The sequence below is a fragment of the Alternaria rosae genome, assembly GCF_020736505.1.
Source record: "Alternaria rosae strain MPI-PUGE-AT-0040 chromosome Unknown BKA58scaffold_6, whole genome shotgun sequence".
Classification (NCBI taxonomy): Eukaryota; Fungi; Ascomycota; class Dothideomycetes; order Pleosporales; family Pleosporaceae; genus Alternaria; species Alternaria rosae.
The window spans coordinates 98,975-124,018 of record NW_025763575.1 but is presented as its reverse complement, the minus strand read 5'-3'; the positions used below and the strand labels follow the sequence as shown (position 1 = coordinate 124,018).

Here is a 25,044-nt window from a genome sequence, read left to right as displayed (position 1 = left end):
CAACTTCAGAACCGCTGTTGAATCAAAGCGGGCTTCCGAGGTTGATAGTGGTATTGATGATACCGACCGTCTCCCCACGACCTTACAACGCGCAATACCTCGACCTCACTGCATGCACCATACCCATTCCTTTCCATCAAAACAGCCCCGCCCGGCTTCCAAAAACCCTCCCTATTGTTTCTCCCATAATGTAGACTCATCGCACTTATCAATCAGATGTTTCCTTTCGTTCGATTGTCGCTCATCCCTCTTTCTGCATGCGTCTATAAGCGCTTCTTGCATCCGGGAGCTAGGTATAGGACACGCCGATCGCACTATGTTGTCTATTTGAATGATTAGCGGGATGGCGTGCTGAAGGAGATGTGTGAAACATAGACACGCCTTCTTCGAGATTGGCATCGCGACTTTCTACTTGCTCGGAGTGGGCGTTTCCGTCGCGTTCACTCCTGTTGGGTCGTTTGGCCGGCTTTGTTTCGCAATCGCTTGTAACAGGCAGTTCCTCGCTTGCCTGACGCTTCTTGCCAGTATTCGCGAGCGAAGACTCTGGCGAGAGGGTTGCTTCCGGCCTTGTTGACGCTGGCCTTGAAGCCGCAGGATGAATTATGAGACCAGGAGCGGGATTGAGGTCGGTTGGCCTTGCTTCGGATGAAGACGACTGACGCGGCTGCGAGTGCTCATACCAATGGCCGTTATACCAATAGCCTTTGCTGAACTCCATCATCACAATGGGATGTGTCAAATGGCTAATATCGGTATCTCGGTAGTGGCTCCTACCTCTCATCTGCACAGCTCGCTGCCCACGGGGCAAGGACTGACTACTCAGTGGCTTGCGCGAGGGATTTGATTGGCTCTTGCGTGGTATTCTCCATTTACCTGGTGGTAACAAAGAGTTAGTAGTTGTCCTACAGAGCTGGAATGCATCTCACGTACCTGAACTGCGTGATGGCAGATTCTCTTGGAACTTTACACGGAGCCGACGCGGGTCCTTGGACGGAGATGTTTCGTTCGGTGTTGGCGAAGAGATTGGCTCCGGTGAAAGACAGATATCATCAGCCGGCGGTGAGTCTAGTGGAGGGATTGCAGAAGGTATGTCCGAGATTGGCGAAGTATTCTTGGAACCGTCCAGAGCGTTGTATCGCCATGGCATATGTTCTCGTTCCATATCATTGATTGCTTCTACGGCCTGAATGAGCTCACCGTTCGTGTGGGTCGAATGAGCCAACAGGCGACGACATAGCTTCGATACAGGCCTCTTCGTAGTCTTTTCACCCTCCGTAATCTCTAAGACGAGCTTTTGCGTCACATGCTGGATGGCCTCAAGCAGGAGATCGACCAGTGCCCTTGACGACTGCGTGTTCCTGAAGTCTGCCTCCATGGCAGCAAGACGTCTGATCTCTGGTGAAACACAGTCTTCGGTTTCAAGATATTCCCTTCGTATTTTGATCGCCACACGGGAAAACCGTTCGCCTTCCAGGTACTCCTGAAACAAGGTAGGATGCTCCACCAACATCCTAATGGGAGTTCCCGATATCGGCCAGGATCTGGGCACAACGAGCGGATCAGGGTCGAAAATCTTCGCCTGGGCGGTGCGAGTGATACTCTCTCGCAGGTCCAGACAACGCTTCGCAGCGCGAAGCTCCTGTGCGGCTATGTCCTGCTGCATATTGGCCTTGCGTTCCGTGATGGCCGCGTCAATCGCGTGCCAGGATACTGGTTTGGCAAAGCAAGGACTAGACGCGAGCTCAATTTCTGTGGGACCATTGACACTTGTGGGATGAGTTGTCGCTTGGAGTGAGGCCAGTCCACTGGCGAGCGATAGAGGAAGGTCCGATGCGTATAGATCCGCGTTCAAGCCGTCGACGTCAGACGAAGGCATCTCGACCTCGTTGGCGATCTCGAGAGCGTGGACCATGATGATGTGAATACGGACAAGCTTCGGCCAATTCGGTACGAATTTGGGCACGATACTATGTTCGCAAGGCGAGTGAGGAAGACCAATAACCTCAGCACGTCAATAAACAGCGTCTCTCAGTGGGCACTCACTTACTAATGCAACGCAATGCTGTCGAAAAGATACCAAGGTGGGAGTAAACAAGTCGATGTATCGAAGGTGAAAGAGCTTGTGGAGCTAGGCTCTTGCGTTTACTTGAGAATGAAGCAATCGCGATGCGCGCGTGGAAAGGATTGCCTCACACACTAGATGGCAAGCGCGATGGCTAGAATTCCAGTCGCATTCTACAAGAGATTTTTTGAGGCAGAAGTAGACGTTATCTGAGAGCCTGTCTAATTGTAAAGATTTAGTAGTACGTATGCAGCAAACCCAGGACATGCAACACAGGCTCTACCATCTCTTAGTGCCGTGAGTACGCCCGTGTGAATTTGTGTTAAATTCTGCAAACGAATTTTTAAGGTAGATGTCTACATTAGCTTAGAGCCTGTCTATGAATTGAGATGCAAGCGTATGTATACAACACGACGGGCCCCCAGGGACAATATCCATGGATGTGACACAGGCAAACGCTACTGCCGAAAGAGTATAGCGTCCTTCCTCCGTTCAAAGCGTCGTCGTAACAATGGAAGCTGCGAAGGAAGCCGCATCAGTGATCACGAACTTGGAACGGCAGACTGGAAAAAATGGTATAAATTATAAGAAGCTAAGAATACACGCCCAGGCATCCGCCTCCCCGTACAAGCGAGACAGCTTGCAACAGGAGAGTGAAACGGAGGGTATATGCCCAAGTCGCTAGAAGAAGAAGAGGGGGATATCAAAAAACAGACATGACAACATCAAAGAGTACCCAACCAAAAGTCCATCCCAGAAAATCCGAGTCCAAAATCATACATGTCCATCCAGTCCTAGATTCCGTTTTCCGTTCCCAAACCTGATGTCCAACTCCCCTGAACAGACCCGATAAACCGATGATAATAGGAGACTCGTACTAACGGGAGATGTTTAGAAAGCAACACCAACAGCTCCAGGACTCATCACCATGGCGCTTGCTCTACCGTTAACACCGACATCCTTAGCACTAATCTCCATACCCTTGAGCAAATCAAAGTTAGGACTCATAGGCGGCTTGACGTTCATGATAACACTCTTCCTTGTCGTCGCGCTCAAGAGACTAGCTTCGGCAGCAATCTCCTTCTCCTTGACGAGCGTCAGAGGAGCGGGTACGCGGCGGAGTTTGCGGGGCGGCGAGCACGTAGCAACTGTGGAGGCGAGAGAGTGGGTCGTTGGTGTAGGCGAGGTGGAGCGGGTGGAAGCGTAGGATGTAGTAGAGAAGAGGGTTACGGTGGCTGTGCCGTTGCTTTCCTGGCTTTCTTGTCGGGTGTGTAGGGTGCGGGAGCCAGATGTTGAGGGGCGAGAGGTTGAGGTGGGGAGGGCGGGATAGGGCGAGCATTGGTAGAAGGAGTCTGCTGTCTTTGGCGTTGTGGGACGCGAGGAAGAGGCTAGGGTGGAGGTGGAGCGCTTGAGCCAGGCTCCTAGGCGGGCGATGGGTGTGGTGGGTGTGGCGGGTGGTGGTGGCGTGATGGGGTTCGAGGTCAAGGGGCCGGTGTGAGCGAAGGATGGTGGGGAGAGTGTAAGGCCCATCGTTGCTCGTCGAGGTGCGGTAGCTTCTGGGGTGGTGGCGAGTGGCTTGAAGCCCAGAGGAGCTGAAAATGCAGAGCCGATGTCTGAAAGGGTCTCAGAGCGGACGTGCATACGCATAGACGGCGCGATGTAAGGTACGTGGTGAGAAGGAGAGGGTGGGGGACGGTTGATAAGTGCGGGTGAGTGGGCGTGCGAGCGGTAGGCGCTGGCACGGCGCTCCTCGATGATGGTGTTCAATTCGCGAATTGCATCATCTACGTCGGTCTTTGTACGGCGAAGACTTCCTGGGCGAGAAGATGGTGCAGTGTTGGCACGATTGCGCGACGGCGATGGGAGACGTGAAAGCACACGGGCAGGCGACAAGGTGCCGGACGTGCGCGATCGCTGGATGGTGGGCTTCTCAAGCATCTGATCAACGGCAATCGGCGAGTTCTCTGGCAAGTATGCTAGAGTGGGCGTAGCCATGGTACCCATGGTGGTTCCTGAGAGTCTCCTCTCGTGGGTGGCGGTGCTCTTCTGGCTCTGGACACTGCTCCTTCGCGACGGCCCACCAACGGGTTTACGTTGGATGACGAATGATGAGGCAGAAGGGTTTGAAGATACAGAGCTCGTACGTGAGTCTCTTACGCGGACATGGGCTTCAGCAGGACGCTCCAACTGCGATGGTAGGCTAGCCCAGGCATCCTCACCGTCGAAGTCAGGCAGTGGAGACAGATGGCCGCAACCGTCAGGAAGGTAGATGGATAGCTCAAGCGGACGGAAGCTACGACGACGGCGAGTAGGCATGGAAGCATCATCGAGCATTGAAGGCATATCGTCAAGACCATCGAAGTGCCGAAAGTTAGTTGGGCGACTGATGCTAGGCCTTGAATGGGAGCGCCTTGGTCGCGCAAGGGTCGAGATGCTTGCACGAGACGAAGCACGTGTAGCGTACTCGCGACTGTTTGAAACCCATTGCGAGACATGGCGGCTCACCGACTGGCTTGTCGATGGGCGTTGAAGTGTTGGCTCCGCGCAAGGTTGGGGTACGGGACGCGGTTGCTCGTAGCATATGCGCATATCAGTCTCCCCTACGCGTCAAGATGTTAGCGTTGTGTTGGATCGATCGGAATTACCCTATGCGGCTCCGACATATTGGATATCTGTCGGAGCATCGCCCGGGTATAGTCGTGCATCGAGCAGATTAAGGAGAGCGTAAGCGAGTGGCATGGTGCATCTCAACAAGAACGTTGAAGTTGGGAACCAACGGACAGCGGACTGCTATGGTCGAGGCAGAAGTCTGCAGAGACAACTGCAGAAAAGAGAGCGCAAAGTGAAGGAACAGACATGAGGGTAGAGAGTGGAAGTAGAGATCGAACTTACCAGCGGCCCTAAGCGCATTTCTCCCATCGTCCACGAGATCCTCTTTTGATGCACAGCATCCAAATTTGATGGCCAGCCATGGGGACCTGGATTCCTTCTCTTGCATGTTCCCGTAGTCCATCTTCTTTTCACGCTGTAGACCAGTACAGCTAATAACCCATCATCGAAATGATCAAAAGCAGTCGGACAAGAAGCGTGATAGAGAGTGTGGTGCCTGAAGCAGGCAAAAGCAAAGACTAACAGATACTAGAAGAGAGTAGTAGAAGAAGGTTGGAGGAAGAGGTAAGGATGAGAGAGGAAAGGCTGACTGCGCGAACCATTCGGATAAAGTCGCAGCCTGTCGACGAGTGTGTTGTCCTGCAACGGATGGTTCGCTTCTAGAATGCGCAATCCTGTAGGTCTGGCCGTCAGGAACAGCGAACCACTCGCACTTCACAGGACGACAGTGGCTCGCATGTTATAGATGAGCCCTGTCCCTGACCATTCTGTACGCGCCCAATGGCAGCGCATCCCTACCATGGAGGTTGTCAACCTCGCAAGTTAGCTCGTGTGGAGGCTTGCGCGCATTGAGGCGAAATGGTAGGGTGCCGGGTGTGATTGGCTAGGAAAATAGAGTAAGCGCTTGAGGCAGAGCGGAGACTCGCAGTAACGTGGACCAGTGACGAGGCAATAGCGCTTGCGGCTTGAAACTGCCAGAGGCCTTGTCGGCATGTGGCGCGCTGGGTTCCTTTTCGTTGGCAGATCTGGCATCAGGGCTGTTACTTCATATCGGCCATGTTCGAGCATGCGCACAGCTGTCGCGTCCGTGGGCAGATCACCGCGACATGGCGGGGATGCCTTGGAACACTGGCCTTTATCTGTGACGTTTGAAACATGCGCATCGCAACGAGCGTCATCGTTCGAGACGCGCACAGTTGAATTTCCGATATATGAGGATAGTGTTGAGTTGATGGGTCCGTGATGCCTGGGTCTGGTGGAAGGTGCAAATCACGCGTGCGCCTGCCCCATCGGTTGTTGCGAAGGCTCTCGCCAAGTTCGCTCCCGCACCGGCATGCATCCCAGGGCCTGCCACAGCGAATCAGTCACATACTCACGATTTCTGGTAAAAGCCTCTAAGCTAGCTGGTAGTTTGCAATTGGTGAAATGCATAATTCTTGAAACAAGCACGCAAGAAATCGACAGTCGACTCTTCCAATCATGACCAAGCAGCGGGCTTTGGTAGCTGCAGTCATGGTAGTCTACCCGCTTTCACCGGTGCCAGCACATGGAAGCAGACTTGGAGGCCTTGCGAAAAAGCTCGTCTTGTCTTGATTTGCACCCATTGCACAGAAGAGGAAGACCAAATCTCCACCTCTTTCCCGTTTGGGATGAAGGATTCTGATGGGCTAGGTTCATTGGCCGCATGATTTGAATGACAGCGGAAACGAATGCATGACGGACCGCACATTGTACTTGTTAGTCAGATGTATAGTATGATGAATTTCGCCGTAGTTATGCTAACTGGACCAGGATATCGCTGACATTCTAACGCCGCAGGAAAAAAATATCGCAAGGTGTAATATGTGGCATAAGCTTGGGTATAAAACAGATTGATGGCCCAAAATCTGACGACGAATGCCTCCTTGAGATCGGGATCGGAATCGCGTCATCAGTCGGCATTCCAAGCGTTGCGCTCTTCTCTGAAACTGCCGTAGGACGGACTGGGATGATCTTCGGCCTCTTCACTGGTCGTCTGGTCGCTGACATTGCGCGTTTCCCAGTGATTGGCTTCGCTAACAATGTGCGGCTTGATGTCGTGTTTCCGCTGTTCCTCTTTGCTCTGATTTTCGGTAAACGCATGGTTCAGGTTGTGCTCAGCTTCTGGATTCTGCGGCTCAGGCTCATCGGGGTTGAAGCCCTCTCGAACCTCTTCTTCTTCGCCTGGCTCGTATGTTTTACTACAATTATCGTTAGTTTCATATTTTGACTCGAATATGCAGGGAAAACCTACACAAAGTGCTTGGAAGGAACCTCATTCCACCCTGGACCACCTTCCTTACGCGCTCTGACGCGGTCGACTTCTTCTGCCTGATGATCTTCGACAACAAGATCCACGAGCTGGCTCTTGTCCGATTTCGCTGAGCTGGATGACGAAGACTTCTGGCGGAGAAGGTTGCTAAAGGGCGCACGCGACTTGGAATGGGGGGACTTTGAGCGGGATGACTCTCCGTTGCTTGACTGGTCACGTTGCTTGCCCTTGTCTACAGATGCTTGTAAATCTTGGATTTGACTCTTCCTCCTACGCTTGTTTTCCTTGGTGGGTTGCAGTAGGTTTCGGTTGGTCGATGCGGTCAGAATATTGGGATCGGCGTACATGCGGTCTTCACGAGATGGACGGTGGGCTTCGATGACGGGGTACTGCAGCTAGGTCAGACAAGACGTGATTGCAGATGTATGTGTACTTACGTTCCAGTCTCCGAACTCCAGCGTACGTGCGTTATCATATAAGCGCTCTTCCTCGGCGTCCAGATTGGGCTCTTCGACCACGTCAGGTGTACCGTACTTGGCACCCTCGCCTTTGAGAGCCTTGTGCGGCCCTGGACTCATGGCTCTAGCGCGGCTTGATGTGACCTTGTTGAGGAGTGGTTCATGCTCCGACGCTTGTCCAGGCTTGGGGATCCAGTACTTGCCCTTGCCTCCTCGCTCGTATCTCATGCCCTCGGCCATGCGTGCAGCACGCGATGAGGACTCCTCGTGTGCCAGCACATTGTCGCGCGCATCGAAGTAGCGATATTCGTAGTGATTACCGGCAAAGGTTTCCTTGGTGTCTTGAATGAGATCCAGAGGACCGAAGGCGTCGCGCAGGGCATATTTGACGGGCAGCCGGGCGGCCGATATGGTATCGTCGGCGTAATCGTGCCAAGAGAAGGCATACCAGTGGGCGAGTGCAAACAGTGGCATCTCGAAGCAGATGAGAGCATCCTGTATCGCAGCGGCGAGATTGTCGGGGCTGTAGCCAGGCACATCGTCTGGTATGGCGCCCAGGAAGACGAGAATGGATAGGAAGAAGCCTTGCCAATACGAGGCGAAGATGATGCCCTTGATGCACAAGAACTTGGGCATAGGCCGAAAGGGCTTGAGATCAGTAGACATGCACACCCAGAACATAGCAAGCGCGTACAGACTGATGGTGATGCTGACGTTGTAGATCATGCCGCTCCAGAAGTAACCGGACGTCAAGCCTATGTATCCTTCCTTGTATGTGCCGGTAGCCTTCATGATGATGGTGGCCACAGACAGCAGCGGCTTAACCCATGTGTATTGCAGAATGCCACGCTTGATGGCGAGGAAGGTATGCGGGTCGGATATGTCGATCTTGGAGCAGACGAGGTTGAGAGGCCATGGGTGGGAGACGGGTGCGCGACCGGTCATGAGGATGATGAGAGCGCGTTCGCCGCCGATGAAGTTGATGAGCAGCTGGAGGAAGGTGTAGATGGTGAATGCCTGGAAGGTTAGCGCAGAATATCCGAGTGGGCTGATTGCTGTACCTCATAGACATCTCTGAAGGGCTCTACATAGGATGCGGCCATTGTCGACACCAGACTGGCCCATGATGCGCCTGCGTAGATGGGGACCCTTGATAACGTGAGCGATGGCACACGACAGCTGGAGAGAGGGCTCACATGAGGAGGATGCGGACGACATATCGCTGGAGCACCGGCTTGCGATAGTTCTTCCTATGAATTGTTCAACACACGTCTATCGGTAGGTGGAGGTGTTCCTCACGTCTGTAACCAGACAGCACTACAGCTACGTCAGTTCAGGTCATGCAAGATGGAAGCTCGACTGCCTACACAAAAGTGACCAGACTCGCGACCAGGGCGCATACGCCTGCCACGATGATAATCGCACGTGCAAACCGAGCGCCGGTGCCGCCAGACGAGAAGTCGGCGGCCGTGAAGTCGGGTGGGAGGGTGCCTAGAGCCATGGCGAGGCGTGGGCCAGCGAGGGAACAGGAAAGAAGTGAAGTCGCAGTTCTCGGAAGGTCGTTGCTAGAGGGACAGGCGATGGTGTTAGCGATGAAGCGCAGCCATGGTGTGTGCTGTCGACTTGCGCCAGGCGTCGAGCGTGTGGTCTTGTGCACGTTTGCCCTCCACAATGTGGTAGGTTTGCGGAGAGGCAGAACAGGCCCAAGCTCGCTTCCCTGCAACACGCCCATGACGCGCCTCGAACCTCAATCGGCCCTGGCCTAGTAGCGCCATCGTCCCTAGGACATGCTCCAGCAATTCCACGCCATTGTCGCCCTACCCGTCTCGAGGCATCAAGACCACGCGTGAATGCGCCATAGTGACCCGGGCGCTCTTTCCTCACAGCTCGTCCACAACAATGCGCGACTTCCCCCTCGAGCCATGAAGACACTCACCCTCCTACACACAACGCGCTGCAGTCATGGCGGGAAGAATCGTCGCCGAGCCTTTGGACCCGCGCGACGGCTTCAACTGGGTCTTCCTGGTTGAGCTGCTCATATGCGGCATCCTGACCATCTTCTTCCTCTTCTACTTCAACCGCCTCTTCGCCACGCTCGTCTCCTACGGCATACGCGCATACACCTGGCGCACCTTCGACGCCTACATCGACATCACCTCGCTCCAGATCTCCTTACTGGGCGGTCGCCTCTTCTTCAAGGACATACGGTACCATGGCCACAACGAGACAATACTGGTGCATGGCGGATACATCACCTGGAACTACTGGCTGCGCCGCGTCAAGGATGCAGGTGTATACACCGACGGCGACCCTGCCTCCGAGGCCGATAGCGAACGCACACCAAGCACCCCGAGGAGCCGCTCTGGAAGTCGAAGCGGGAATCTAGACAAGGCCGAGAAGGGAGGCAAGCAGACACGGAAGGAGCTACCATGTCGCTTCTCCATCAAGATCTCAGGGATCGAAGCCTTCATGTACAACCGCAGCCCCGCATACGACGGTATTATCGACGCAGTTGAGAAGAAGGCGAAGGCCGCCGCTCAGGATGCGAAATCGCCGGAAGGGTCAGTGGCGGATGGTGAGAAGGCGGAGAAGGAGGAGCACCATCACCACAGCAAGCTGAGGAAGCCGTACACCGACAGCGACAAGAATGTCAAACGAGCCGATACGGGTAGATCGACCTCGTCAAGCCCCAAGAAAGCCGACATTCCCGCTTTCCTTCGACTCCTTCCCGTTCACGTCGACATCGTCAAGGGCGCCATCGTTGTCGGAAACGAGCATACGCTGGCCGTTATAACCGCGCAGTTCGAGAAAGCTACCGGCACTCTCGATGCGTCTACATGTGGACCCTTGGACGTTTACCAGCAGCTGTTCAACTTCCAGGTCACCCATCCCGTCGTTCACATGAAGCCCAACCCTGATTACAAGATTGGACAACTTGAGTCAGCCGTGCAGTATAAACAGGAAGCAGCGGGAGGCATTCCAGAAGACTCCATTATCGAAAAGGAAGCAAGGCACAGGAGGCATTGGCGATGGCTGAAGAGAATCCCTACCTGGGCCGGACTCTTCTCCCGCGACTCGGATTCTATCCACACTCACACCCGGTCAGGCACTGCTAACAACCCGCCTCTGAACTCACAATGGCACTTCCCGGGTCGCGAGCGCTGGAAGGGTCTGGCGAGGTACCTCGATGATACTACCAATGATGGCCACGGCGAATGGGACGGCATTGAATACGCCAAGACATCATTGATCGCCGACTGCCCTTGTGTCAACGTTTCCTTCTACTGGGATGTTCCTGGCCCGGTCCAGAACGATATCGACCAGAGCACGCAAATAGATCCTGCGCGTCCCTACGACATTAACGGGAGCATCCCCCCCGACTATGGCATGGACATACAGATATTCGGTGGTACCATCAACTACGGACCCTGGGCGGATCGACATCGCGGCATCTTCCAGAATATGTTCTTTCCTGGTTCGCGGGTCGACGCTGTTCCTGCAACGCCTTTAAAGGCCGGTGAGCTCCGTGTTCAAACCGTATTCAAACTCTACCTCAGTATCGAGAAAGATACGGTACTACGTATACCAATCCGCGAGCCTTCCAAGGATTGGAAGTGGAAAGGGAAAGCCCACACACTAGCCACACACGACAAGTCTGGGGCTGATAAGAACAAGGGCAAGGCCAAGTCTCGCATCAGGAGGGGGAAGCGTCGGGATGCTGGTGGTGCACAGAATGTCCGCCCGTTCGCATGGATCGATGTCAAGCTAGCCGAGCAATCCACTGTCAATTATGTCATGGATATGTACGCCTCGAAGCAAGGATACCAGAGCAAAGTGGACGTCGATGTCGCAAGCACAGAGATCTCATCCAGCGTTAATCATGGTCTTCTGTGGCGTTCCGGCCCCATCGCTCTTGACTGTGACCTCTCTAATCCTCTTGGGTGGAATACTTTGCGAAAATGGCTGTTCAACATCAAGTGTCAAGACCTGGAACTGTTCCTGCTGAGAGATCACATGTTCCTTATCATGGACCTCGTAGCTGATTGGGGCTCTGGACCGCCACCCGATTACTTTCTTTTTGTACCTTTCCAGTACTTACTCAACGTCGACTTTTCCAACTTCAAGTTGTATCTCAACACCAACGACGCTAACATAATAAACAACCCATCTGATCTAGAAGACAACAACTTCGTCATCCTGTCGGGCCAAAACTTACAAGGAGAAGTGTTCATACCTCTAGACAAGTTCCGGCCGCTTGAAAGTGTAATCAAGTTCGATGTCAAGGGCCAAAATCTGGGTCTCGAGGTTCTGATGCCTCAGAAGAACACATTGCGCACTTTCCTGCAATCGCCCAAGGTCGCTCATCTTGGCGGACTTACTTTGACCGGTAGTCATACCTTGATGAACGAAACATCAACGATGCACACCGACAGGCTCTTCATGGACATTCAAGGTCATAAACTCAGTCTTGAACTATATGGTTGGCTCATACATCATTTCATGAAGATCAAAGACAACTATTTCGGCGATGACATGCATTTCAAGACACTGGAAGAATTCCAGGGGCTACCAAGTGCGAGCCTAGCTGCAGATGGAGCCCAGCCGGACGCTCAACCAGCCAAGATCTCTAACGACCTGGATGTAATTCTTTGTATCTCCGCCGATGAATCATGTGCGTTACTACCAGCCAACCTGTATGCAGCGGGGCGTGGCATTCGAGCCGACCTTCCGTTTGTTTCAGCAGACCTCAGATTTACCAACTACTACATGGATCTAATGGTCAACTTTAGTCCCATCAGCGTCTCTCTTGGAGGGTTGGTACCGGACACGGAAATACCCAACGAGTTCACGAGTGGGCCTACGGAGCTCTTTGTTGACTCCACTGTCATTTTTGGACATCGCCTTTTCGGTCTCCCTCCAATTGAGCCAACCTATGTGTGTAGCTGGGACTTTGATGTAGGCAGGATATCGGGGGATTGCACATCCGAGTTCATTGAAACCGCGTCAGAAGCAGCACGCTCATTTGCTTTCACTCTCGACGACGATGAAAACACCCTGCCCCTCACTGAAGTTCCGGTGATTCACGATGCGACGTACCTCAGACTGAGGACCGATGAGGTGAGTATCTGTGCACATATCGCACAAGAAGCACTGCTGTTCAAAACGAGCCCCATCAGTCTCGATTTTAATGATCTTGCTGGGAGCACGTTCTCGCAGCGGCTCAGTGTCTCAATACCAGACTTTACGATCACAGCTGTTCCATCCAAGTCCGTGTCGCATCACAGGGCGCGTTCCAAAGACAAGGAAGCGGTTACTACGCAAGCCTATCTTCAAACAGCCTTGTCTCTAAATCTGCTGACGCGAAAGTTGGACTTCTCGGAGGAGCGCGCGCAGCAGCAGTCTCACATACGAATGCACGACAAGCGGACGAATCGAACTCGGTTTCTGCTTGCCGATGAACGCGGTTCTTCCTCATATCAAGACAATGCTGATCGACAGCATGTGCGCACACCAGCAATGCAATATCCGGATGTGCCTCATCCTATCTTCCTCTTCCAACCACCCCATCATACCAGCTCTTTCACGTCATCTAAACAATCCTCAAATGCTTCATCATCCCAGGCAGCACGGCTGCGCGCGACTAGCAAGCGCTCATCATCCTCAAGGTCGATCGCCAGCAGCATCCGATCCGCGGTCAGACACAAGACAGCCAAGAAGACTGCGGCTAGCAGTGAAAGTCGAACCCTGCTCAGTGGATCACCAAACCCAGCAGAGGCCAGGTATCGATCTTACTCACCTTTCAAGGAGGATGAGCATGCCAACCCAGGCTGGGTGCCATCTTCCGTTGCATACTCCAGCAGCCTGGCTGTACCTTACTTTACGTTCGATCGGGTCGAGCCGGATTTGTCGAGTGTTCCGACCTTCCCTGCCATACCTCCCACCAACTATGTTCAGGATGTGGATGACGTTATCTTCAATGATGTGTCAACAAAGCATTTGGATGAGAGCTTCACACATAGTAGCATACTCATTAGCGCGGAGCCAGGCATACGCGTCTTTTGTACCCCAGAGTTCGTTACATGTGTATCGAGTCTGATCGAACTACTCCAGCCGAAGCGTCCCGAGGACATGTTGGACGAGTTTCAGGTCGATGTGATGACAAAGATTCTCGAGAATCGCAACCGACTAGAAGGAAAGGGCAGTTCTGTGGAGTTCAATGTCCGCATCCCTTTCACACACGTTCGTTTCCAACACAAATTCCAATCACACTCCATGAATGAGACCGGGCAGGACCAGTACGATCTCATTCTCAACAAGTTGACTTTGGCGGCAAGGATTAAGAAGTTTCCGGGAGAACGAGCTGGCGAGAACTCTCTTTCGTTACATTCCACTCTCGGTTCGCTTGGCCTCTCGGTAACCGAACGCGACCTTCATGGCGATGGTGGAGCAGTTGCTGTACAGGCTGAGATCAGGGATGTTTTACTGTGGATGATGCAAAGCAAGGAAACCTCGGTAAATATTTCTTTTCGGTCTTTGGAGAACGCCGTCGCAAGCCAAAAGGTTGAGTACTTGGCCGCACTCATTCATCGCACAACGCTGTTATCAGAGAAACTGGTGACACGATTTGCGGAGGTCGAGCAAAGACAGCAAAACCGACTGCGCTATCTGGCCTGGTACCTCACAAGCGTACAAGACCAACATCCGGATCCTGCTTTCCTTACCAAGGCGTCGTACGCCCTGCGAGCTGCTAGGGACCACTTGCGCAGTCACGATTCATGGAAAATCATATCGCGTTTTCGATACACCTGGCAATGTGTTCCGCAATCTGAGAAAGATGCTATCCTCGGGGACTGCTCGCAGTCTGACGTGGCATGTCCCGAGGATGCGGAGCAGAAAATTATCGCAATGTGGGATCAGTGGCGCACGTGGGATTTGGCGCATGTGAAGAAGAGCCTTGCAATGAGATCGCTCTTTGGCCATCTTGAGGATCCACTTCCGACTCCCGATTCTGCACCCGTACATGTCGACATCAGGTCAGCTGAGATCAAATTCATCATTGATCCCGGGCCAAGACAAAGCGAGGTGTCGTTAGGTTTGTTAACCCTAAACATCGTCTTGCTACCTCCGACGGAACCTGCTGGGCTTATGCTGGTAGATGCCAGCATCCCGAAGAAATCCACCATCGTCCAAATCAGCTCCGGAGATATGTCTCTACATGTTCAGTGGGAAATCTGTGAACTTGCAGAGTCTTTACTTGAATTGTTCCAGAAAGAAAATCTGAGAGCAGCAGAGAAGACGAAGCCCGTCGGTCCGCCATCAGGGCAAGATACGAAGCCCGCGGTTGACCATGATCTCCAAGTAGTATTTGCGACGGACAAAGTTCAAATCACGCTGGACACTATCAACCTTCGGAGCATCAACACAGGGAGCAGCATGCGATTTTCGTTCCTTGACGCCGACAGCAGAGCATCGGGACATGGAGAGATCATATCCGCTCATCTGGATGTTGATGACGCTGTCGGCGAACTGTCTTCTCACTCCCGACTCTTGGCCAAAACGCAATTCGAACGACCGAGCATTTACTTCGCCATGGTGGAATCCGGAGATGAGAGGAAGGCGACCAATGAGATCAAGGTGGCAGCTGCAAGCCGCAGGATCATTGTAAAGGTACAAGAGGATGTCCTGGGTCTTATCGAAGTAGCCGACAATGTACTAAGAGACGAGGTCGCGTACTTCCATCGACAGTCCACAATCATACAGCAAGTCGCGAGCAAGAACGCAGACAAGGACGAGCCTCGCAAGCCTGCCACCGAATTGCCCAACATCTCGCTTGCGCTGTTCATGGACGCATATCAGATCGAGCTTGCAGTGCTCCAGCCACTCGGCTGGTCGATAACAGGCTCTTCCGGACGTATAGCTGTTGTCCCTACCCTGGGCAAACATGTCACTTTGCGTGTCGACTACGACCTCGAAGCCAATTTCCATCGGCTTTACAGCACCTCGAAAGATGGCTCTCATGTCATCAGCTCGCTTGAGCTTCCTCCTCTCAATGGAAGAGTGTCTATAACGCAAAATGAGAAAGAGACTAAAGTATTGGCGTCTGGTATCGTCGAGATGGTACAGGTCCAGGCTTCAGAGATACAGTCCTTCATCACGACCCTCAATAAGCCAGAGATGTCACACATGTTCCAGGCAGTCCAGGACGATGTCGGAGTTCTGAAGACGCACATTGAGGAGCTGTTCCCAGCTTCTGTGGAGTCGCCAGTAGTCAAAGCTCCGACCTCGTCCCGGGACATCTTGTTCAGTGTGCAAATGACCTTGCATGGTATGCACATTTCAGCTAGCGCTCCTGGTCAACACCCAGACTCACCAACAGCCAATCTTGCGTTCCGCTTGTCCACAGTGCAGCTAAGGGCTACGAATATTGACTTGGATCAAAGCATCATGTTGTATCCGGAAGCTGTCGTCCGAATTCATGAAGTCACCATTGACATGAATCTGAAACACGCAACCTCCTTCCGCCAATGCGGTAATCTTACGTTCGGCGCGGTCTTCCAAGCCACTACAGAGAAAGACTCTGAACCTGCCCGCAGAGTCTACCGCCTGCGAAGCTCAGGACTGGAGGTGAATGTTTTTGCGGACACAGCGTCAGCGGTCGTAGATGTGATGAATCACCTTCAAGACAAGATCAAGGATCTGGACCTCTCCAAAGAAAAGAAGTATTTGCGTCGCCTCCGACACACGAAGAGCAGAATTTCTCATCGACGCGACCGTAGTGTCAAGAGCGATGCGCATCAAGACTCTGACAGCCTCAGTTCTGGAGCTCTCTTCACATCGACGTACTCCTTGGAACTACTGGATCTACAGGTCAGCTGGATTGTTGGGAATTCAGTGGCTCCCTTCCCTAGGAATGAAAATCACGATCTTGTGCTTTCCTTTGGGAAGATCGACCTTTCAACACAGAAAGACGATGCCGCACGCTTGATGATCGAAGAGATGCGGTTACAGATGGTACCAGTATCGGCGAACAAGAAAGTGCGATCGCTCAACTCGGCATTGCTACCAAAGATGGTGTTCAATGTAGCATATGCGTCGACCAAAGACACGCGCAAGCTGGCATTCTTTGCTGCTGGTAAATCGCTTGACCTCCAGCTCGATTCGCATTTCGTCTTGCCAGGTAATGTAATTGAGCGATCTATCGCCCTCGCTGGTAAGAAGTTCCGGAAAGCTTCTGCGAACTGGAGTATGACCCCGACGACTACCGGGGCGCAGCGGAAGAATCCTTTTGGGAACAAACGCCTTGCGTCGCTGACCGCTGATATCAACTTTGCCGGAGCTGTCGTTCACATTCACGGAAGCGATGCAGCGCCGGTTCAAGGTGCTTCTGGCCGAGCTCAGCAAAAGGGACGTTACAGCCAGTTCGTCGGTGACGAGTCGAAGAGCAGTCTGGCCTTACGAGCGCCAGGTGTCGCTGTACGCGTCGAGTATATGGATGACGGAAGTGATCCTTCTCTCAACGCTGAGCTTCGTGTTGATGGATCAACCAATACGTTACTACCGACTGTCGTCCCCATCATCATTGACATATCCGATAGCATCAAGGCCGTAGTCCGCGAGAAAGATGAGGATGCAGCCGAATCATCTCAACAGCCCCAAGACCAGTCTAAGCCGACGGCGAAGCTACTCGAAGAAGACAACATTATCACCGCAGACCCAACGACCATCTTGGGCAGAACGAGACTGAACCTGGGACTACGAATATGCAAACAAGAGTTTAGTCTTAGCTGTCAACCCATCGCTCGTGTCACGGCAATCGCCAAGGTTGAGGACATTTACATCACTGTCAACAGTGTCAAATCTCAGGAGCACGGTCACTTCTTCGCTGCTTCAGCTACGTTCGAGAAGCTTGTAACAACTGTGCAGCATGTGTACTCCCGGGAGTCGACGTTCAGCTTGGATGTAGAATCGATCGTGTTATCCTTGATGAACAGCAAGCATCTCAGCGGTACTAGTGGCATATCAGCTATCCTCAAGATCAACCCGACGGCTCTGCAAATCAACGCTCGTCAACTGCAGGACTTCTTGTTGTTTCGCGAAATCTGGGTGCCACCAGAAATCCGTCGAGCTTCTAAGCCGACGTCGCCTAGCGCCAACTCGGAGCCACAAGAGTATCTCATCCAACGCTATCAGCAAGTTGCTGCCGCTACTGCATTCCCTTGGAACGCCAACATAGCCATCGCAGATGTGAAGGTCGACCTAGATCTAGGCCAATCTATCGGAAAGTCATGGCTTCACGTCCACAACCTGTGGGCGTCGTCCAAGAAGACTACCACATCTGAGCAGAACCTGTGTGTCGGAGTGGAAAAAATTGGCATAGAGAGTACGGGCCGCACTAGTGGCTTCATCGAGCTGCATGAGATCAAAGTACGTACGTCAATTGGATGGCCGTTACAAGAGGTGGACACTCGTCAAACACCACTCATCCAAGCATCAGTCGCTTTCCGTCAGCTACGCGTCCGGACTGGGTTCGACTTCCAAGCGTTCGTCATGGCGGATATTGCGGAGTTCGCCTTCCTAATGTACAACGTTCGCCCAGAGGGTGAAGATGTACAAGATCGGTTGGTGGCTATACTCGATGGTGGCAAGGTACACGTCTTTTGTCATGCTACGAGTGCCGCACAGGGTCTTGCGCTATGGCAAGCGATTGAACGGCTGATCCAAGAGAACCAACAAGCGTACAAGCAATCTCTCAGGGATATCGAAAAATTCCTCCGTCGCAAATCATCAGTGCCGGAACCCTTTGAGCGATCAGGGTCAAACAGCCAGCTCATCGCGAAGCCCGACGAAGACAACTTCAAAGCACCAATCTCACTACACACTGATGTTGTGGTCACATTGCGGTCAATCAGGTTTGGTGTCTTCCCATCAACCTTTATAGACAATCAAGTCTTGATGCTCGAAGCTGGTGACATGCAAGCGCGTTTTGCCGTCGCACTAGAAAAGAAGACCAAGATTCACTCCAGTCTCGGCATGACGTTGGGCCAACTTTCCGTCGCACTGGCTTCAGTACCCACACCAAAGAAGATCAAGCCCGTGACCGAACTCACCGTTGAAGACGTGTCCGCGAGCGTCAGCTCCGCCCGCGGCGGCACCATCCTGCGCGTACCCAAGGTCATCGCTACAATGCATACTTGGCAAGTACCCAAGGGCACACATATCGACTACCTCTTCCGCAGCTCCCTAGAGGGTAAAGTAGACGTCGGTTGGAACTACTCGCGCATCTCCTACATCCGCACCATGTGGTCAAACCACTCCCGCACGCTCGCCTCACGCCTCGGCAAACCCCTCCCCGAGTCCAACATCAAAATCAGCACATCTCAAACCCTACAAGACGACCCCAACGCGCCTGCCCCCGACTCTCCCTCCTCAACTTCCGACTCTACAACCGCCATGCCTTCGAACCGGCCCCGCGCCCCCTCCGTGTCGCCAGACGGCCAAGAAAAGATCACAGCGGTCGTGAATGTGCCACAGTCACGCTACGAGTATACGCCGCTTGAGCCGCCGTTGATCGAAACGCCGCAACTGAGGGATATGGGTGAGGCGACGCCGCCGTTGGAGTGGATTGGGTTGCATCGCGATCGTCTGCCGAATGTTACGCATCAGATTGTTATTGTGACGTTGTTGGAGGTTGCGAGGGAGGTGGAGGAGGCTTATGAGAGGATTCTGGGGAGTAGTTGAGTGGGAGGCTGGGGGTGAAGAGGGGAGGGGAGAGGATGTAGGAGGGGATGGGGATGTACATATGTTAGCTGTGTCTTTTGTTGGAGTTTGAGGCCTGGGCTCGGTGCATTGGGTTTTGGCGTTTTGTAAAAGCGTGTTCTGCTGTATAATTATTCACATGGCTGTTAAAATGTGACTTGATCCTGCTATTTAGTATTCTCCTGGTCTTATAATGTGCGCATTCCCGTCTCAAAATGGTCGAGGTACTTTTCCTGCGATGTGCTTTAGATGAGAAGCGTTGACTTCGCGCGCTGCACAATGCAAAGGTCGTGTGCAGTGGTGTCTGCTCTCCAGAGTGATTACCACAATTCCTCTCTTGTACCCAATTCGCTCAAAAATGGGATGTCTTCGTATGACGGCTGTTGTGGCAGTGTGGTGACGCGTTGCAATTCACTAATCAGTGAAGGTGAACGTCACTTCCTTCGATCATGAACGCGCCTTCCTCATCCTCATCGCATAGCTATTACTCACCGTTGGCTCGCTTATCGGGCCATTCGCTGACAGAACACGAAAAGCGTCCTTCGCCACTAACCCGCAATGAAGACGTTGAGATACCTGATCTCGTGGTTTGAGTGAGTCCCCTCTCACCTGCGCTTCACCGCGGTTGACACACTGACATCATACACAAAGCCCAGATACTATTCCGGCCGTCACAAGTACACCAACCTCCACGATAACACCCACAACTGAAATCCAACAGCCCGAGAAAGATATCCTGATTCTCCAACCTAAGATGTCCACCTCCAACAACCACGCTGTCAGCAATGGCAACAGCACCCCCAAAGAGCCCACCTTCTACCACAACTCCGCTGAGCTCTTCGATCTGGGCATAACCCGCTTCGACCAAGACACCGCCGCAATCGGCGACCGCGACTTCGCGCTCCACGCCCAAGGCCCCGTCCTCGCGCGCGCCGGCCGAGCGCCCCGCGGCCTCGAAAGCCAAGTCCACGCCTGGAACACATTCCAATACACTACCGAAGAAGTTAATGAGCGTGAAGAGCTCAAGGGAGATCTGCATGGCGGACAGTTGCATCGCGAGAATAGGGCGGCTGCGGGTGGGCAGGGCGCGGGCGGTATGGGTGGCGGTGGAGGACGAGGCTTTGGCGGTGGTTATGGAGGTAGATGTGGGGAGAGGGGCGGTCGCGGTGCGGCTAGGGGTGGTAGAGGTGGTGGTGTGGGACGTAGTGGGAGGGATGATGGAATGTTGGAGGGGCTGTGTGCGGGTAGGAAGCCGGATTATGATTGTCCACCCATGGCAAAGGGGATGGCGGAAGAGATGGATAGGAGTATGTTTTGGGACGGACCGATCGTCTAGGAGAGGTGGGGATGTGCTGAGGGAGTGGGATGGTGATATGTGACGTTTTACTTATGCCTCGTCGTCGCTGATGAGGTGGGCTGCTAAGCTTATGCCTGATACGACATCGTAAGTACCTCTACGAGATGAAGTCGGGGAATGCAATGGCCTAACCGAGATATGACAAGACTCTCGTAGAGCTAATCCATCTGAAAACAAAGCATCAATTGTATCTACTTGTGTCGATGATACCGCCATCGTCAGGACCAGCTTCCTATCTCTTAACCTGAAAACGTTCGTCTCTGCTTCTTATTCCTAAGAGCAGTCAGCATCTTTCCAGATTCCCTTCCTTCTTCAGCAACCCAACTAACCTTTCATTCCTCCTGTGTTGCTTCCATAAACACCTCAGCAGATAGGCGTACATATACATGTCGCCATCGTCGGTGAACTGCCGACAATGCACTGCCCAGGGCACTGAGCTACGCAAGTTGGAAGAGCGACGCTTTTATTGCAGATAGCTCTATTGCCTGAGTCGCATGGAATAGCAACGGCCTTCGCTCCCATGAAGAGGGCAACAGCAGGTAGGAGGATAGTTGGAAGATACATGTCAGTGAAATGAAAACAGGGGTATGATGAGAGTAAGGGCTTTTGGTTACGGTGAACGGAGGTGATGTGCGGTAACGAAAGAGAATCATCAGATGTTATACAGATCTGAAACTAGGCTCTTCAAACGATGACTGTTCTGAATTGACGTTCAACTGGAACAAGGAATTTTCTCAGCTGATGCCTGCTGATGACGACAGCACACACAGCATTGTCCAAATTGGAATACACCTAACTTTCCTTCGAAGATCTACATGCGGTAACTCGCTAACATCACTTGATCTCAAATAATCTCGTCTGATTAGGGTCCCGATTCTGCGCAACCTGGTCCTCGCTTTCTCCACTTTCTCCGGTCGTCCAATTTCGTCCCCCTTTCGTCCGCGTTAGCCCAGCCACTTCCCTACAATCTTTGCTTCAAACTTACCTCTTTCCATTGCTGTCATGCTTTCTACACTGTCAAGTCTCTTAGCATTTACATGTCATCACTGTATTCGCCATCTCGCCCTTCTGTACACATGTCCCAGGACAGCTAGCCCGGCATGCAGATGCTGAGACCAAGGAACCGCACGTCACAACCGCAGGGGCAGGGGCGGCGGCTGCGAGGCCGAAGGAGAGAGTAAAGAGTGTGACGAGAAGGGTTTGAAGATGCATGGTCGTTTTAGCTGGTGGATTTGGAGGTGAAGAGTGGTGGCTGATGGTTGAGAATAGTGCTTTTGGTTCTTGGACAGATGAAGGTTTTGGAACATTAAGTGTAGGGCCTTTTGCTTTAAGGGCGGATAGGAGATTTCTTTTGGGAGTGGAACGTAAGGGATTGCTGATATCGAAGCATTGTTGCGCGTCTCACGTCAGGCAATTTTGGACATCACCCCATAGCGTCAGCTCCTCTCATATTGCCCACTGTGTCAACCACATCACGCCATCAAAATGCTTCAGTCTTTCTGTACATCGAAGCTTGTCTTGTCTCGCTATACCCCTGCCACTAACATACATTGACACCGCCCTTTTGGCTTGTCTTACGCCCACTCGCATTCTCGGTGTATCATCTGGTGTTTAAGGCATCAATGACCGATGCGCCAAAAGGGTCTTTAGACTCACTATTCGTCTTCCATCACCTCAACCCATTCTCTACCTGAACCCTATCTACCGACATACACAGATCGATCCCGGGTTCAGACTCGTGCCCGAAGCAACGCAGCGGCCTGGACAGTTTGCTTCACAGTAGCTTGCAACATGCACGGTGCCGCATGCAACACCTGATCGTGTTTCACCGGCAGGAAGAGCCATAGCGGTGGCAATGGTTGGGAGGATGATGACGAAGAGATGGTGTAGATGCATAGTTGGTATCGTTGATGTATGGATGAAGGGGTTGTGGAGTGATGCAAAGGAATCTGAGTGGACTGAAGCGGTATATATCTTTTCGTGTGTTCGGGTTTGAGAAGGTGAGCTATGAGGTGAGCGATGTTAGATCTCCAGATGTAGGGAGATGAAGGGATGAGTGATATAAGGGATGTTTTGCCAGGACACATTCATGCATGTTGCCCCTCATGCTTTCATAAATGCGTCAACGAGTTATAATTTACCGTGCCAGAGAACTGCACACTCTCGTGTCTGGTCCAACATATCCGATCCTCGATTAGGAAACCTACCATTCCCACTCCTTGGCAAATCCAACTTCGACCGCAGTCTTCCTCCTCACCGCGATCCAATTCCCTTAATTTAACCTGCGTACGCATCAGATGATGTGGTTCTTTTATCCAAATTGGAGATTGACATACCAATTATGCACTTCCAGCTCCACCTCCAGCTCCACCTCCGCCCTGAGCCCAAGGACAGTCACACCACACATAACTGCTCTGCTGCACGCACTTTCCAGGGCACGATTGCAGACAAGTGCTCATGGGAGCGACAGCTCCACACTCCACTATGACGGCCGCGGAAGTTGTCGTAATGAGTGTGAGGGTAGTGAAAAGGAGGGTTACGATGGGAACGTGCATGTTGAATGACTGGTGTTTGTGGCGAGATGGCGTGGAAAAAGATCGGGAGGTGAACTTGCGGAGGGCGATTCACTAGTAAGGAATGATGAGATATTTCGATCTGAGGAAGGAAAGAAGATCTTCAAGATAATAAAAGCTGGATGATGGGAAGATGAAGGGGGCGAGACGTCCCTTACGCCGGCAGAATGCGCTGACATGAAGGCACGGGTTTCGAAAAGATGTAATACGCATGTTGGAGGCGTATGGCACCGCATGGCCGGGCGTTATAGTATGTAACACAATTGCTGTTGGTTGAGATGAGTGAAATAATACCGAAGATGTAGGAAGCACCGTGCCGCCAAGGATAAGCTGACATATGCTGATGCGATGCGACAAGGGCAGCCATGTGTTCTGCGTAATGGGAAGGTTTCCAAATTGTGTCGCATTCTGAACAAACATCCTTAAGCCTATATTACCCTAGAACTGTTCAGTTGTGAGCGGTTCATCATGTGTATGCAGTAAGCATCCCTGTCAGCGCTCAGGACTTCTTGAAGTGACGGTGTATCAAGCCGCACAAACTCTCCCACAACACCTGGTCCGTGCCTCTTAGCCATTCGATGACCACCTCGCGCGCCAAGTCTACAACCCGAATACGGAATGCTAGCTCGATCTTTCGTGCGGAATCCTCCTTCATATCAACAAGTCCTTCCCTCTGTTTGCGTTCGTATGCACGGCGATAGGAGCGACTCCATACATTCTGGCTTGCCTCGCCGATACCGGCAGATGAGACGGGATCCCAGGTCCAGGTGAGGTCGAGTGATTCGAGTTGATCGTTGATAGCGTCTTTGGCAGCTTGCGGTTCGACTGCGGGTGGCAGGGCGATGGGATAGGAGGTTGGAAACGGTAGGTACTCGTTGGCCATTCGCTCTATACGTGCGTGGCTATTTCTTGGTCTGAGGTCGCCGAAGCTCCACGCAACGATCCATCGCTTGGTGCTTGATCCAACCTCTATAGCGCCAACCGCCCAATTGGTGATGCCATGCTTCTTCAGAAGATTAATAATAGCCTTAGCACTGTCCATCTTTCCGAACATGCTGGTATACCACTGCACCTTGTCCTTCAAAATGAGACTCTCGTTGACCATCTTCGTGACGAAGCCTAGGTCACCACCAAGACAGACCATCTCGTTTTCTGAGCCGGTACATACAGCGTTGGGTTTCCAGCTCTTTCCTTCACCCTTCAAGCTAGACTGCATGTCGGACACGTCGGTGAAGAAGGGTGGATTGCAGATGGTGAAGTCAAGACGGTCTACACCAAGGGCTGCCAGTGGTATCACTGGGTTCAACTCGGTGGTTTGGAGTAGCTTGGTACGTGTCATGAAGTTGTTGAGCGCGAGGTTGCGAGCTGCTGAGTCGAAGCTCTTCTTGTCGATATCAGTGGCGCACATTGACCAATTTGGGCGTGACCTCAGACATAACAAGGTGTATATCGCAGAGGCTCCGGTACCAATGTCCAGGCCTTGGACTTGACGATTTGGATCGTACTTGCTAGAATAGTCAGGTGATGTCGAGTCAATCAGGCCTTGCAGCCAGGCTACGTAATTCCAGCGATTGGGTATTGGTGGGCACAGGCGATCATCTGGCACGTCTAGTTGGAGGCCAAAGTCGACTTTCAGGATGGCTTTTGATAGGGTCTGGGCAGTCTCGGGGTCTTGAAAGTCCAATTTGCCGGACGTTCGCTGCCATAGTTGTTTGAATTCCTTGTCGCTCTTGGTAAGGGCTTTGAAATCGACGGTGTCGTATGGTGGTCGCTGCGCAAGATCCATTTTGACCTCTGGCGCTGACATAAAGGTGATTGGGCGTAGGAATCGCAGCGTTGCTGTGATGTAGTCTGCAAGATGTGGTGAGGGAGGCATTCAACGGGCAGGTGCCGGGAAGTTAACGCTTGGGCCAACCCGCCCTGATTGGCTAACAGGA

At 52.6% G+C, this 25,044-nt stretch overlaps 6 protein-coding genes across 6 annotated transcripts; 2 read left to right on the top strand and 4 right to left on the bottom strand.

The window, feature by feature from the left end:
- Positions 1-248: 248 nt before the first annotated feature.
- Positions 249-1,912, bottom strand: BKA58DRAFT_458542 (uncharacterized protein; the record flags this gene model as incomplete). The annotated part of the gene is made up of 2 exons (XM_046174674.1): positions 249-873; positions 931-1,912. The coding sequence occupies 2 exons, from the start codon at positions 1,910-1,912 to the stop codon at positions 290-292; spliced, it is 1,566 nt and encodes a 521-aa protein (XP_046023858.1). The 3' UTR covers positions 249-289.
- A 714-nt stretch (positions 1,913-2,626) lies between these two features.
- BKA58DRAFT_386052 (uncharacterized protein) lies at positions 2,627-5,550 on the bottom strand. Its single transcript, XM_046170429.1, has 2 exons — positions 4,955-5,550; positions 2,627-4,662 (listed from the first exon to the last, which is right to left on the bottom strand). The coding sequence occupies exons 1-2, from the start codon at positions 5,073-5,075 to the stop codon at positions 2,954-2,956; spliced, it is 1,830 nt and encodes a 609-aa protein (XP_046023857.1). The 5' UTR covers positions 5,076-5,550; the 3' UTR covers positions 2,627-2,953.
- A 951-nt stretch (positions 5,551-6,501) lies between these two features.
- BKA58DRAFT_186252 (organic solute transporter Ostalpha-domain-containing protein) lies at positions 6,502-9,098 on the bottom strand. Its single transcript, XM_046165491.1, has 7 exons — positions 8,788-9,098; positions 8,720-8,737; positions 8,617-8,670; positions 8,482-8,569; positions 7,400-8,437; positions 6,945-7,351; positions 6,502-6,891 (listed from the first exon to the last, which is right to left on the bottom strand). Exons 1-7 carry the CDS (start codon positions 8,919-8,921, stop codon positions 6,603-6,605), a joined length of 2,028 nt encoding a protein of 675 aa, XP_046023856.1. The 5' UTR covers positions 8,922-9,098; the 3' UTR covers positions 6,502-6,602.
- Positions 9,099-9,188: 90 nt separating this feature from the next.
- On the top strand, positions 9,189-19,188 carry BKA58DRAFT_362064 (uncharacterized protein). The gene has a single exon (XM_046168800.1). The coding sequence runs from the start codon at positions 9,383-9,385 to the stop codon at positions 19,157-19,159; it is 9,777 nt and encodes a 3,258-aa protein (XP_046023855.1). The 5' UTR covers positions 9,189-9,382; the 3' UTR covers positions 19,160-19,188.
- Positions 19,189-19,931: 743 nt separating this feature from the next.
- On the top strand, positions 19,932-20,513 carry BKA58DRAFT_402377 (uncharacterized protein; the record flags this gene model as incomplete). Its single annotated transcript, XM_046171714.1, has 1 exon — positions 19,932-20,513. One exon carries the CDS (start codon positions 19,932-19,934, stop codon positions 20,511-20,513), a length of 582 nt encoding a protein of 193 aa, XP_046023854.1.
- A 3,093-nt stretch (positions 20,514-23,606) lies between these two features.
- BKA58DRAFT_440419 (uncharacterized protein) lies at positions 23,607-24,893 on the bottom strand (the record flags this gene model as incomplete). The annotated part of the gene is made up of 1 exon (XM_046173748.1): positions 23,607-24,893. One exon carries the CDS (start codon positions 24,891-24,893, stop codon positions 23,607-23,609), a length of 1,287 nt encoding a protein of 428 aa, XP_046023853.1.
- Between the last annotated feature and the right edge of the window lie 151 nt (positions 24,894-25,044).

Coding starts and splice junctions, on each gene's coding strand:
- BKA58DRAFT_386052 (XM_046170429.1), bottom strand. CDS start 5,075: ATGGACTACGGGAACATGCAAGAGAAGGAATCCAGGTCCCCATGGCTG. Junction 4,663..4,954: donor AAATGCGCTTAGGGCCGCTG/GTAAGTTCGATC, acceptor CTTGACGCGTAG/GGGAGACTGATATGCGCATA.
- BKA58DRAFT_186252 (XM_046165491.1), bottom strand. CDS start 8,921: ATGGCTCTAGGCACCCTCCCACCCGACTTCACGGCCGCCGACTTCTCG. Junction 7,352..7,399: donor TGGAGTTCGGAGACTGGAAC/GTAAGTACACAT, acceptor ACCTAGCTGCAG/TACCCCGTCATCGAAGCCCA. Junction 6,892..6,944: donor GTTCCTTCCAAGCACTTTGT/GTAGGTTTTCCC, acceptor CGATAATTGTAG/TAAAACATACGAGCCAGGCG.
- BKA58DRAFT_362064 (XM_046168800.1), top strand. CDS start 9,383: ATGGCGGGAAGAATCGTCGCCGAGCCTTTGGACCCGCGCGACGGCTTC.